General features: G+C 40.6%; 1 protein-coding gene across 1 annotated transcript in view; it reads left to right on the top strand.

The window, feature by feature from the left end:
- Positions 1 to 13,153, top strand: part of hk2 (hexokinase 2) — a 36,485-nt gene that overhangs the window by 20,429 nt on the left and 2,903 nt on the right. The window contains exons 11-15 of the mRNA XM_076270923.1: positions 6,962 to 7,110; positions 7,738 to 7,857; positions 8,067 to 8,162; positions 10,077 to 10,176; positions 11,435 to 11,618. Coding sequence (XP_076127038.1) covers positions 6,962 to 7,110; positions 7,738 to 7,857; positions 8,067 to 8,162; positions 10,077 to 10,176; positions 11,435 to 11,618 — 649 coding nt within the window. The remainder of the gene's footprint in view (positions 1 to 6,961; positions 7,111 to 7,737; positions 7,858 to 8,066; positions 8,163 to 10,076; positions 10,177 to 11,434; positions 11,619 to 13,153) is intronic.

The following is a 13,153-nucleotide window of genomic DNA, read 5'->3' as shown; positions in this document are numbered from 1 at the left end:
TTTTTATGTTCATTCAAGTTTCCTTCATGGTACATATATCATAGTTTCGGCAGTTTCCTTTAAAATTCACAGAGTTTGTAGAAAACCTATTATCTCTCACAAAAGTGTGTCCATTTCATGTCACATCCATAACGCTGATAAAATGCCTTGTATTCTTAGGATGAAATTGATTATATGAAATTTGAGGATTTCTCAGTATTCAGAGGACAGAGGTTGCATTAAAAGTTATGCAAATTAATTCACTGATACTAATTTTGCCCCCACTCTAAGGCATTTTGTTTACCAATATGAGTCCAATTGTCACATCCATAACGCTGGAACTGCCCATGAACAGTCTAGCGACGCATTTCATGAAGGCCCTTTTGGACATGTCAGTTATTTGCACCATTGGTTAGATGTAAAACTGCATTTCGTTTTAGACTACTGGTATTTAATTTGTGCATTGACAATAAAGTTGAATATCATATGAACTAAAGATGACTAAAATCTTGCCTATGTAGAAGAAGAAACATTCACAAAAATCCATGGCATGACCTCTCTTCTTGATAGCTGTTGAAAACTGCATGGAACTGACAGGGATTGTTTTGTTTAATAATAAATAAATAAATAAATAAATAAATACATTATGCTGCTACCTTCTGCTTTTCCCAAATACAATGTAGCCTACAGGTGTACATGACTTTTCATCAGTTCAGTTGCAATGGATGAACTGTGATGAACTGCCCTACTTGTGATTGTTTAGAGATTTTAAAGGTTTTATAACAATGCTACAAATTTTTTGCAAGTGCTACAAATCTATTCACCTTTGCAGCGCCAGTAGGCTACTTTCTGTGCGGCACACACACACACACACACATGCCAAACAAGCATACACAAAAGTTTCAAGACTGGGGGATGGAGTAGAAGATGGAGACAAATTGATTAATGTGATTTATTTTCGTGGAACGGATGTACAGGACTGAGCGGCGGTCATATTTTGTACTTCTATGCGGTACATCTAGTTTCTATATACAGTGGCGAGAATAAGTATTTGAACCAATGCTAAAGTTGACTAAAAAGAAAAATATACAAACATTTTTTGACTTTATTTTTAAAGGCCACTTATTTCATGGACCCAGGATACTATGCATCCTGATAAAGTTCCCTTGGCCTTTGGAATTAAAATAGCCCCACATCATCACATACCCTTCACCATACCTAGAGATTGGCATGGTGTGTTTTTCAGTTAGCCTATTAGCTGGTTTGATTTGCATTGAACCCAATGAGCACTTTAGCATGGGTTCAAATACTTATTCTCCCCACTGTATATATATATAACAAATAGATAGTTAATTGAATAAATATTAAGTGTAGAATAGTGTTGTATATGTATAAATTTAACAGACCAGTCCTTGCACTGTTAGCATATTCAGGCCTTTGCTCCTCAGTCCTCCTCCCACCTTTCCCCCCATAAGTGGAGTTGTACAGACTGATGGCACGAGGGATAAAGGACTTTTTGAGTCTCTCTGTGCTGCACTCTGGGTGAAGAAGTCTGTTGCTGAAGTTGAACAGGCTTCTCTCTTGAATGATAGCGTTGTGCAGAGGATTGCTGACATCATCAAGGAAGGTCAGTTTTTTTTTAGTGTCTTATTTTCACTGCCACCAGAGTCAAGTGGTCCCTCTTTGTTGTGTTGCCCTTGAGGAAAAAAATCATCTACCTGCTTGCGCCATGAACCAGCTGACAGCTTCTTGATGGCTTGGGCAACTGTAGCAAAATAACACGGTAGCCAAACACCATGATCAGGCGTGTTAACTTATTACAATAATAATAATATACTAACTGACCTGTTTTACCAGTATTAGTAAAGCAAATTTCGCAAGAAGCTGTCAGCTGGCCTGGTTCATGGTGCAAGCAGGTAAATAATAGGTTATCATGCAAGTAGCTTAATTAAGTAGCGGTTAAATTCTGCACTAATTACGCAGGGAAATCAAATAGCAGGAAAAAAAAAAGAGTAAACACAGAGCTACTGGAAACGCTGCCATCAACACAGGCGCCATGGCAACAAAGGACCCATCAGCAGGCTTTGAATATGAACGTTCTTTTATGACTAAAGATTGTTTAAATGTTATGTTCTTGATGTTGATACACATGTAAATATATTTCATTGTTATCTCTCCTTTCACTGCCTAATTAATGAGATACACAGTGCATCTTTCTTTCTTTCACATCCCTTATTTACCACTCATTATCCAAATTCATTTGGAGAAACATAGTTTGGTATAATTCTCTTGTGTCCTGATTTCTGCATTCTGCTTTTCACTTATGAACTAGACACAAAGTGTCATAAACCCTATTTGGACGGGATTGGTTTTATGTGGAGGCGTGGGGTAGAGTAATTTTACCACAGGAGGTCTGTAATATAAATGGCCAAATCGCACGGGATTAGGAAATCTCAGTATTCTACCAGAAATCGGGGGATAACTCGATTTACGCACTGCTGTCACCACCCTGTCGTCATGTGCGTGCTACGTTGATTCCTGATATCGCATTCATACATGCAACATGGCCTGAGTAATGTTTACTCATTAGTGCAGTGTCAAGTTTATTTGTCATATGCTTAATATGTCAAGGACAACTGTAAACTACAATGAATGCTTGTGGGAGACTCTGGTATTCTACAGGCTACAGCTGAAAAAAAATCACACACATTCACCCTCCTTGTCGATTGGTAGCCTATACTTTAAATGCCTATATGACGGAATATCTACATACATTTTTACCGAGGGTCTTATTCGCACAGGGACTAAAACCCCTGATAATAATTAGGCCTATTTAACCCCACGTCTCCACATAAAATGTCCAAATAGGGCTATAGAAATAGTTTTCCTGAGGATCTATTATTTCTTAAAATGAACGGTCTCTGTATACTACATATTTCCACTATGATGAAAAAACTAAATGTACATTGCAGTAAGCAATGTATACTAAATGAATTTCCCTTTGACACGAATGGAGCACAGGCAAGCTCTCATTGTTAGGCAAAGACAGGTCAGCTTGAATGTTTTTCTATTGCTGTAATTTGCTTTGGATAAACGTGTCTGCCAAATGAATAAATGTCTCTAAATGTCATTAAATCCCATGTTAAGGGATGCAATTCCTAATAGATTTTAGATAGTATTCATGTTAAATCAGTTGTGACTGCCCAGAGCATTTCATGTTTTCATGCTGGCCCGTCGTGCCACTGCCATTAGGGATTCTGTCTCAGCATCACAGTTTGCAGGTAGTCTTTTTCTGCAATAACTAGCACAAGGACACTAGGGCTATAGAAATAGTTTTCCTGAGGATCTATTATTTCTGAAAATGAACGGTCTCTGTATACTACATATTGCCACTATGAGGAAAAAACTAAATGTACATTGCAGTAAGCAATGTATACTAAATTAATTTCCCTTTGACACGAATGGAGCACAGGCAAGCTCTCATTGTTAGGCAAAGACAGGTCCGCTTGAATGTTTTTCAATTGCTGTAATTTGCTTTGGATAAACGTGTCTGCCAAATGAATAAATGTCTCTAAATGTCATTAAATCCCATGTTAAGGGATGCAATTCCTAGTGGATTTTAGATAGTATTCATCTTAAATCAGTTGTGACTGCCCAGAGCATTTCATGTTTTCATGCTGGCACGTCGTGCCACTGCCATTAGGGATTCTGTCTCAGCATCACAGTTTGCAGGTAGTCTTTTTCTGCAATAACTAGCACAAGGACACTAGGGCTATAGAAATAGTTTGCCTGAGGATCTATTATTTCTTAACATGAACGGTCTCTGTGTACTACATATTACCACTATGAGGAAAAAACTAAATGTACATTGCAGTAAGCAATGTATACTAAATGAATTTCCCTTTGACACGAATGGAGCACAGGCAAGCTCTGATTGCTAGGCAAAGACAGGTCCGCTTGAATGTTTTTCTATTGCTGTAATTTGCTTTGGATAAATGTGTCTGCCAAATGAATAAATGACTCTATATGTCATTAAATCCCATGTTAAGGGATGCAATTCCTATTGGATTTTAATAGTATTCATCTTAAATCAGTTGTGACTGCCCAGAGCAATTAATGTTTTCATGCTGGCACATCGTGCCACTGCCATTAGGGATTCTGTCTCAGCATCACAGTTTGCAGGTAGTCTTTTTCTGCAATAACTAGCACAAGGACACTAGCACAGGATTCCATGTTGCGAAGTAGAAGCATGGTTCAACAGGGGCAGCTTTTCTTAGCCAGAGCATGTGCAAGGTCTGGTTCCACCACCAATGGCATTGCTGTATCCATGGCCTCCACACTGACTCGGATGTGCAGTTCATCCAGGCCAAAGAATCTGTGGTCCAGGCCAAAGAATTCACAGTCAAATTCCCCTTCTTTTCAGAGCATGGCAGGAGCCTGACTGGACTGTGGCACAGGGGTCAATAAGCATGAGACTGTCCTCAATTCATCAAGTGTCAAGGACTTGTTTTAGGTGTTCAGCACGTGTACAATTCTGACTGGTATTATGGTAATCTTTATCGTCTGTAATGTCATGTTATGTGGTGAACCACATGGCCAAGTTCACGCTTAGTTCCATATATGATAAATCACCGACCCACCAGGGGAGGCATGATTATGCAGGGTCACTAGTGGTCAGAGTTAGTTCATGTGGTCATGGCAGCGCCAAACGATCAAATTCTCAGTGGGCTGCTACACCAACCCCAAATGGAGTTGTGTGGTGACGTGTAGAAGGTTTGAATGGCAGGAATCACATCCTATCCAAGTTAGTGATTTTGCATAGAAATAACCGAAAGCAGGAATGCAAGATGCACGAATTAGCAAAGTATCTCCGTGGAAACTATAGAATTTTCATGCCAGAAAATCCCTGTCAAGTAAACAATTTAAGGTATTCTGTGCAACACCCTTAAATAAATCCCTTAACTAAGGAGAAATTAAGCCTTAAGGGGACTTGAGGGAAAAAAACTTAAGGTGTTTTGTGCAACCGGCCCCAGCTCCTTGCATACAGTAGACGTGAGCTTCACAGGCGCTCCACTTTTGGCTCTCCTATACAGTTCATTTTTAGGGAAAACGGGTATGTGTCTTTATCACAGTCAAGAGATAACAGGGTTGGGTTCTGTACGCAACTAAAAATGGAGCAGGCAGGAAGGATATGAACACAGTTTGATGGTTACTTCTTACTACTCTACTATGTTACTGCTTCTCCACTACAATGGTACTGTTACCACACTGCACATAGCTGTACATTACTGTGCATATCTGTCTATACGGTTCATACTGAATATCCATATTTATTCTGTTTTTCAATATGAGATATTCTGTTAATACACTGCATATATTTATATTATTCTTACTACTCTTTTATAACGTTACTGCTACTACAATGTTGTTCATACATTGTTCATACTACATAGCCATATTTATTCTGCTCTTAAAAGATTACTGCCAGTGCACACATTCACATTTCATTTATATTACTGTAAACCACCTTATGTAAACCAACTGTATACTACTGCTCACACTGCACTATATATATTGTACTGTCTATGCACCAACTGTCTATACTTTGTATATCACATTGCACTTTTTTGCTTTTTTGCACTTCTGCTAGACGCAAACTGCATTTCGTTTCTTTGTACTTGTACTCTGCACAAGTTGAATCTAATCTAATCTAATTTTATCTTATGTGCCACCTAGTGGCCTGGAGGTATTGAAATGGAACCATGCAACCTATATTAGGTGCTTAGACAGGCCTAGATTTTGTTATCCCCATATTGATTTCTCCAACTTTTCAAATCTGCCTTTTTACTAAAATTAGTCGGCGCATTCAGCAAAATCGATCTGAACATCAGTTTTAATATAATGAGATGCACTGATTTTAGTTAAAATAAAAAGAAACAACAATTGGCTGATAACTGATACCAATGCTGATATTTATTTGTATGTTTACTTCATTTTTGTTGTTAGTCATACACTTTAGTGGCAAGAAAAAATAAATAAAAATAACTAACCATTTTCAAGTCTTTCAGGCCTTTATAGCATGTCCCAGTCTGTGCATAACACAACATTTAGCTACTGCAGACTTGATGCAATGTAACAGATAAACATCAGTCACTGCCATCAATAAATGTCATATAAATTTGCTATCAGCAGATCTTGGTCTACAAGGCAGATATTGGCTGATACTGATGTTGGGTCATGGTATTTATGGTACTACAGTCCATAATTGCAATCCTGACACGCTGACCTCATGGGGAGTGCATTGCATGCTGCTTCAACTAACTACTGTACAGAAATGTGCCATAGCACAAACCGACCCCCTTGGTGAAATTGGCTCCACAAATGAGATGCCATGTGAAAGAAAAGACCATTTTCTTTAAGCCTATGTGATTTGTATTGTATACTTTTTAAAATAGACAGGCTCACAGAATTTGCGCACATTGTAACCATAGCGACAGTTGGCTAGGTGTCATGAGAAACTGACACCCCCCCACCCACCCCACATTTTTTCTGTCTTTTTTTCCTCTCTGCATGTAACCATGGTAACATTGTTCATACAGGATATAGGATGACTTGTGAAATGTCAGTCTTGTGAATTGCTTTTCATTGTTGCCTGTCCACCTTATGTTTCCTCCTAATGTATGTATGGAACCACCTTGCACCTTGAAAATGCCGGTCTTCCTTTGTGATTCACAAACTGTCTTCTTGGTTCTACCCAACACCAGGCCACATGCAAACTCATTTCTCCCTAACCAAGCTCATTCAGTCTGTTTAACCTACCCAACCTCACCCATGCACCAAGCATTTAGTAACCTATACACTCTTTTTTTGTGATCTGGACTGCGATATGATCTTTGTTTTTGTTATCTGTTTTGATGCATCTATGTGATAACACCACACACACTCACTCACTCACTCACTGAATTGCTCTGCTCTTGCTCAGAGCGAGGTGACTTCCTGGCTTTGGATCTGGGTGGAACTAACTTCCGTGTGCTGCTGGTGAGGGTGCGGAGCGGGAAGAAGCGCAGCGTGGAGATGCACAACAAGATCTACGCCATACCGCAGGACCTCATGCAGGGCACTGGAGACGAGGTACTCACTCACTCTCTGACCTCAAAACTGCTATTCATTATTGTCACAGAAGCTAGAAATTACATTAGGCACTGCAGATGTATATTGCAAAAGTTATGGGATTGGAGTGCAATTGTGGCCTTTTAAAAAGCGCGTCTTTACAGCCTCTAAATGATATTGACAGAATGTACATAAGAAATTCACAAAAGGTCTATAGAAAAGGACTTGTGTAGAGCTGTGTGCTCTCTCTGTCTCTATTAGGGGATCAGGATTTGGAGAGTTAGTTTCAGCTAGTTAGCGTCATGGGTGGCCACCACCATCTTAAAGTTGTCTGATGTCTGATGTCCGATGTCCACACTTGAGGCCACATTTTCACAAACAAGCCAAATGGTGGACAGAAGAATATGTAGATTGGCAGTTTCAAAAATCATATTTTAACATAATTTGTTGGCATCACTTAGGTGACACCTAATCTAAAATCGGCCATTGAAAAGAATTCAGGCAGTACTTTTTTTCACTCTCTCCAAGTCTATATAATACCTTCTCTATCTTTCACTTGCTCGCGCTACCTGCATTGCTTCATCCTTCTTACCCTTTGTTCATTTTCCCTCTTTCTCTGTGTTGTTTTACTCCTCCATTCCACCTCAGCTGTTTGACCACATCGTCCACTGCATCGCTGACTTCATGGAGTACATGGGGATGAAGGGCGCCTCCCTGCCTCTGGGATTCACCTTCTCCTTCCCCTGTCAGCAGAACCGCCTTGACGAGGTAAGCGGCAGAGGGACGCACTCCTACGCTCATACCTCCACTCTCCTGCCCACTTGCTCCCTCACTTTGCTGTCGTAGCGGGCACAAATCCTCTAAAGGAAAAGCAGCTTGTGGGCAACCGGAGGGAACCGGAGGTTGACGTGGAAGTGTGGGGCAAAACTGTTTTACATGAATGTGTCTCTGTTGTCTGCATGTGTCTTGTTTGTCAGGGCATCTTGCTGAAGTGGACAAAGGGATTCAGGGCCACCGGCTGTGAGGGTCAGGATGTGGTGACCCTTCTGAAGGACGCCATCCACCGGCACGAGGTAATGACAGCTGCCTGTAGTGCTCATCCTTTCTACTAAAGAAAGCCATGGAGCTAAAATGATTTGAAATTGTTAGATGTGCACTTCTGCAAGTAAACGAGTCAGAATAATGACTGATGACAGTTTGATTTTCTCACTGCCCCCCCCCCCTTCTCTTTTTTTCTCTCACTTTGTCACACTCTGTGGGTCTCCATGGGCTCTTTGTCTAAAAAAATCAACACTTTTTTTTTACTCCCTAGTATGTTATGTTTTGGGGCCTTAACCCTTCCTCAGACATAAAACTGATACAGACACACACCTAAATATACATCTCTGGCAATCACCTGTGATGGTAATTCTGATACCACAGATGAATGAAGACTCAGTCAGACCAATGGTAGAAAAAAAACAGGAACAGTTTTATTTACAATGATGCACATCAAGTGAGAGACAGCATAACTTCACCTAAAGATCCATCAGCTTCTCTAACTAGACAAGGAAATAGTTAGGGTTTAAGTATCCTTCCAGGCTGACGGAAGATGGCGTTGGTCATCCCATCTCACGTGGACTACACTGAATCAGACTCCGATTAGTGGCTACCTGGCAATAATGTTCCCGCTTATCTCATATAGTCACACATAGATATACACAGGGACAGCACATGAACAGAATGAAATAACATCAGTCATCTCATATGTGGAAGAACACATAACAGAAAAATCAGGACATAAACCATTTATGAATATAAAAATCATAAGTTCTGAACCATTTATGAATATAATAATCATAAGTTCTGAATCCAATACTCTCACCTGACACGTCATGGGACTTCATACATAGGTGGATCTATTACCATCAGACTAAATACTGATAGTTTTATGAAAATACTAGAAATATTAAAGTGAAAATTCAGTATTGTGTACAACACAACGACCATACATACAGGCATAATTATGTACACTAGTGATGGGTTAAGTTGCTATTCCATGGGTATCTACAAACCCCCATGCACATGTACACTACTTCATTTTTATTACACGGCTCTTCACAATGCTAGTAGAACGCTCTATCGACTTGAATGGGATTTCCCAAAGTTCTACGGTAAGATATATTCATGTAATTACCGCTGCAAACATATAATTACCGCTGTCAATGGCAACGGGTTTTGTGCTTCTGATACGTCTTTCATATCACTACGCAAGGACTGGAACTTCATTCAAAAGTGAAAGCCGATGGTTGATCAGCTGTGTTCTAAAGAATGTTTGATTCAAGTTCAGCGTGTGTTGTTGCAAACTATTTGTTTCTCAGCAAATGCCACGATGAATGGTAACTAGCTAGGCTATGTAGGCTAAAGTCATATTGTGGGGAGTTTATTATTTCGTTTGGGCAAGTAGCCGTGTAATAAGCGGGATAATGTATAGAACACCGGTCATTATAAGGAAAATAAGTCCTTTCAGGGCGGAACAGGGTCCGGTTCGCCCTGTCGGGACTTATTTCCCCAATAATGACCGGCGTTCTATACATTATCCCTTACATAAAACACACACAAAATGTACACTAGATAGATAGATAGATAGATAGATAGATAGATAGATAGATAGATAGATAGATAGATAGATAGACACACACATACTTACTTACTTACTTACTAACTAACTAACTAACTAACTAACGGAAATTCAAGAAATACCGTACTGTAATTTCCCAACTATTAGCCACGGTTTATACGTTGATTTAGCAAAATTTCTTCAGCTATAGGGTTAATATACGGAGGCAGTTAATACTCAATGCGGCTAATACACAGGAAATTACTGTACACACCAGGACATGCCATACGCTCATATATATACAAATATATACAGATACTGCTAACTGGCTGTATTTCTATGTCTGTTTCCCTCCCTGACCTCTTCCTCGTCCATCTTCCCTCCACAGGAGTTTGATCTGGACGTGGTGGCAGTGGTGAATGACACTGTGGGCACTATGATGACCTGTGGCTATGAGGATCCATATTGCGAAGTGGGGCTCATTGTGGGTGAGTGGCTTACTATTCAGTTCACAATGAAACATATCCTGCAACATAAACCTTCCCGCGCATCCCGGAAGACTTGGAAAAAAAGAATTTTTCTGGCTATGGAAAAGATGGAAATTGATCAAAATATTTAATTTTAGCATTTTAGCACCAAGCCAAGCAGACTAAATGCGCCTATCAGAAATGCATGACAAGCATTGCAAAGCAAAATGACTCACCATAATGCAATTGCATTGCAAAGCACCATAATAAAAATACAATTGGCCAAGAATGGTTTCGGTCTTAGACCTTCATCATCAAATTGCTTGCGGAATGGTCAGTGTGCAGGATTCTTTCTAAGCTCAAGAAAAAGGGGCTTGAAAATCCTAGAATTGTATTTATGTAAGAATGGGAACCCTGTACTGTGTTTGCTTGTCCCTGAAGATATATGTGGGCGGTGATAGTGTAGTGCCAGTTTTTCAAAGTGGGTGCCGTGATGCATGCTCAGGGGTGCCGTGTTATGGTCCAAGGGTTGATCATTTAATGACAAATTTTAAAAAAAGAAAGAAATTAGCCATAATATCAATTTCAAAATGAATTTCAATAATGTTAAATTGCTTTGAATTGAAAGGAACGTTATTTAAAAAATAAAAAAAATCTTTGCAGCACAAACAGCAATAGGCCTACAGTTTCTGTTGATTCAGTGCGTAACGTCAGGCGAAAGAAAAACATGAATAAAACGTTCTGCTGCTTTCTACTGCTTTCCAGCACCCCTGCTGCTGGAAAAATGTCTAGGGGAAACAAGGATTTTGTGTTCCCAAATCAAAGCCGATGATGTTTACTAGGAAAATGATCCACTCATTGTGCGCACTCAAAATGATATTTGCCCCCCCTCCCCAATCTGAGCAGTCTAGATCCGGGCCTGACTGGCAGAGTTCTGCAAGGAGGAGTAGGCAAAAATCCACAGAACCAGATGTGAGACAGATGTGAGGCTAATGGGTACAAAGACTCATTAAAGTAGTGGTTGTAAAAGGAGGTGTTACAACAAATTAACTACATGGGTTCACATACTTTTGCAAATGTCATATTTTGAGTTTTTGTGAACTTAACCACAAGGACGAGAGAGCCACAATAAAGCTACTGGTATTCACAAGACCCCTGACAGGTTTCAGTGTAGGAATTTTCAGCGTAATTGAAATCTCTCTCTCCGTGTGTGTGTGTGTGTGTGTGTGTGGCGCCTTGGCCTTGGCCTTGCGGATGCATGTGTATCACCCATTACCAGGGACGGGCACGAACGCATGCTACATGGAGGAGATGGAGAACGTGGAGCTGGTGGAGGGGAACGAAGGCCGTATGTGCATCAACATGGAGTGGGGTGCCTTCGGCGACCACGGCGAGCTCAGCGACTTCTGCACGACTTTTGACCACGCCGTGGACGAGCGTTCAGCCAACCCTGGCAAGCAGCAGTATGTTGCAGCGTGACAAGATCATAACCCCCTCCCCCAACCACACCCAAACGTGTGTGTGTGTGTGGGGGGAGATGTAGGGTGATGTATTAGTAGGGTTGGGTATCGTTTGGGTTTTATCCGATACCGGTGCTAAATCAAAATTATTTTATTGATAATACAAATTTGAACATGAAATTGAACTGTTATATTCAATTTACTATCAATATCTGATAGCTTCTAACCATAATAATACATTTAAATGTTAAAACAGCTTGCCATGCATGCACACAAAATGGTAAGCTCTGCTTTCAAGTTTACCCAGTGTAGGCGGTTTGTCATAAGGTATGTTAAAATCGCTTGCCATAAAACTGCCAGGTCATTGACAACGGCATTTGCAAGCAAGCTAATCTAACAGGGACTCTACTTTCCAGTTAATTCAGTGTGTTCCCAAATGCTTTAAGAAATTTCATGTCTTAACCCATAACACGCAGTAGTTTTGAACGTGTTAGGCTACATGTCGGTGTTGAAGTGTTTAGATCCCAGCACTAACCTAGTAGGCATTTTAACAGCAACTATGGCTATGCGTTAACACCAGTCAGCGTTAATTAGCGATAACAGTTCAGTGATAGTATGTAACCTACATACGGGGAAGCCGTGGCCTACTGGTTAGCACTAGACCTGTAACCGGAGGGTTGCCAGTTCGAACCCCGACCAGTAGGCACGGCTGAAGTGCCCTTGAGCAAGGCACCTAACCCCTCACTGCTCCCCGAGCGCCGCTGTTGATGCAGGCAGCTCACTGCGCCAGGATTAGTGTATGCTTCACCTCACTCTGTGTGTGTTTCACTAATTCACGGATTGGGATAAATGCAGAGACCAAATTTCCCTCACGGGATCAAAAGAATATATACTTATACTATTTATGTTTTTGCCAGCAAACTTTTTTTATGCCTTTAATGACAGTGACAGTGGAGAGTGACAGGAAGCGAATGAGAGAGAGAGCAGGGGTGGGATCCGGAAAGGACCACGGGGCGGGAATCGAACCAGGGTCGCCGGCGTACGGTGCAGGTGCCCCAGCTAGTTGCGCCACAGCTGGGGCCTTGCCAGCGAACTTTTAACATGATCTTCATATTCATTGTGATGCTATATGGGCCTCATGCACATGAAAGATTAATATCATGCAATTATGTTGTTTAGAACACACCGTGAAATAAAGTTTTCACCTTACAACTTTGCTGATAACATTTCAAATAAATGCCAGTTAGCGAATTAGCAAGGATATTGTGTAACATATAGGCTACTGTTGATGTTGTTTCATAGCCTTTTGCTTGTGTGTAGTTAGGCCTACTGCTAGATTTTGACAGGAGCTCGCAATATTGCTTTAAAGTAAGCTACTTGGGCTCACGCAAGCTGTCAAACACTGTCCACTCGCCTATGTGGTGCACCCCTCTGGTTTATACATCAAGTGTTTATGTTAGCTAAATGTATCTGTATGTGTTTCTATCAGAGCAAGACGTTAGATATGACGCATGACATGCAGTGATGCCTCGTATAAA

Source organism: Alosa pseudoharengus, unplaced genomic scaffold (genome assembly GCF_046254945.1).
Source record: "Alosa pseudoharengus isolate Yale_2024_CS ecotype anadromous, Long Island Sound unplaced genomic scaffold, YU_APseudo_1.1 YU_APseudo_1.1_scf_6, whole genome shotgun sequence".
Classification (NCBI taxonomy): Eukaryota; Metazoa; Chordata; class Actinopteri; order Clupeiformes; family Clupeidae; genus Alosa; species Alosa pseudoharengus.
Note: the sequence above shows the minus strand (reverse complement) of the source record. Positions and strands in the feature narration are given on the sequence as shown.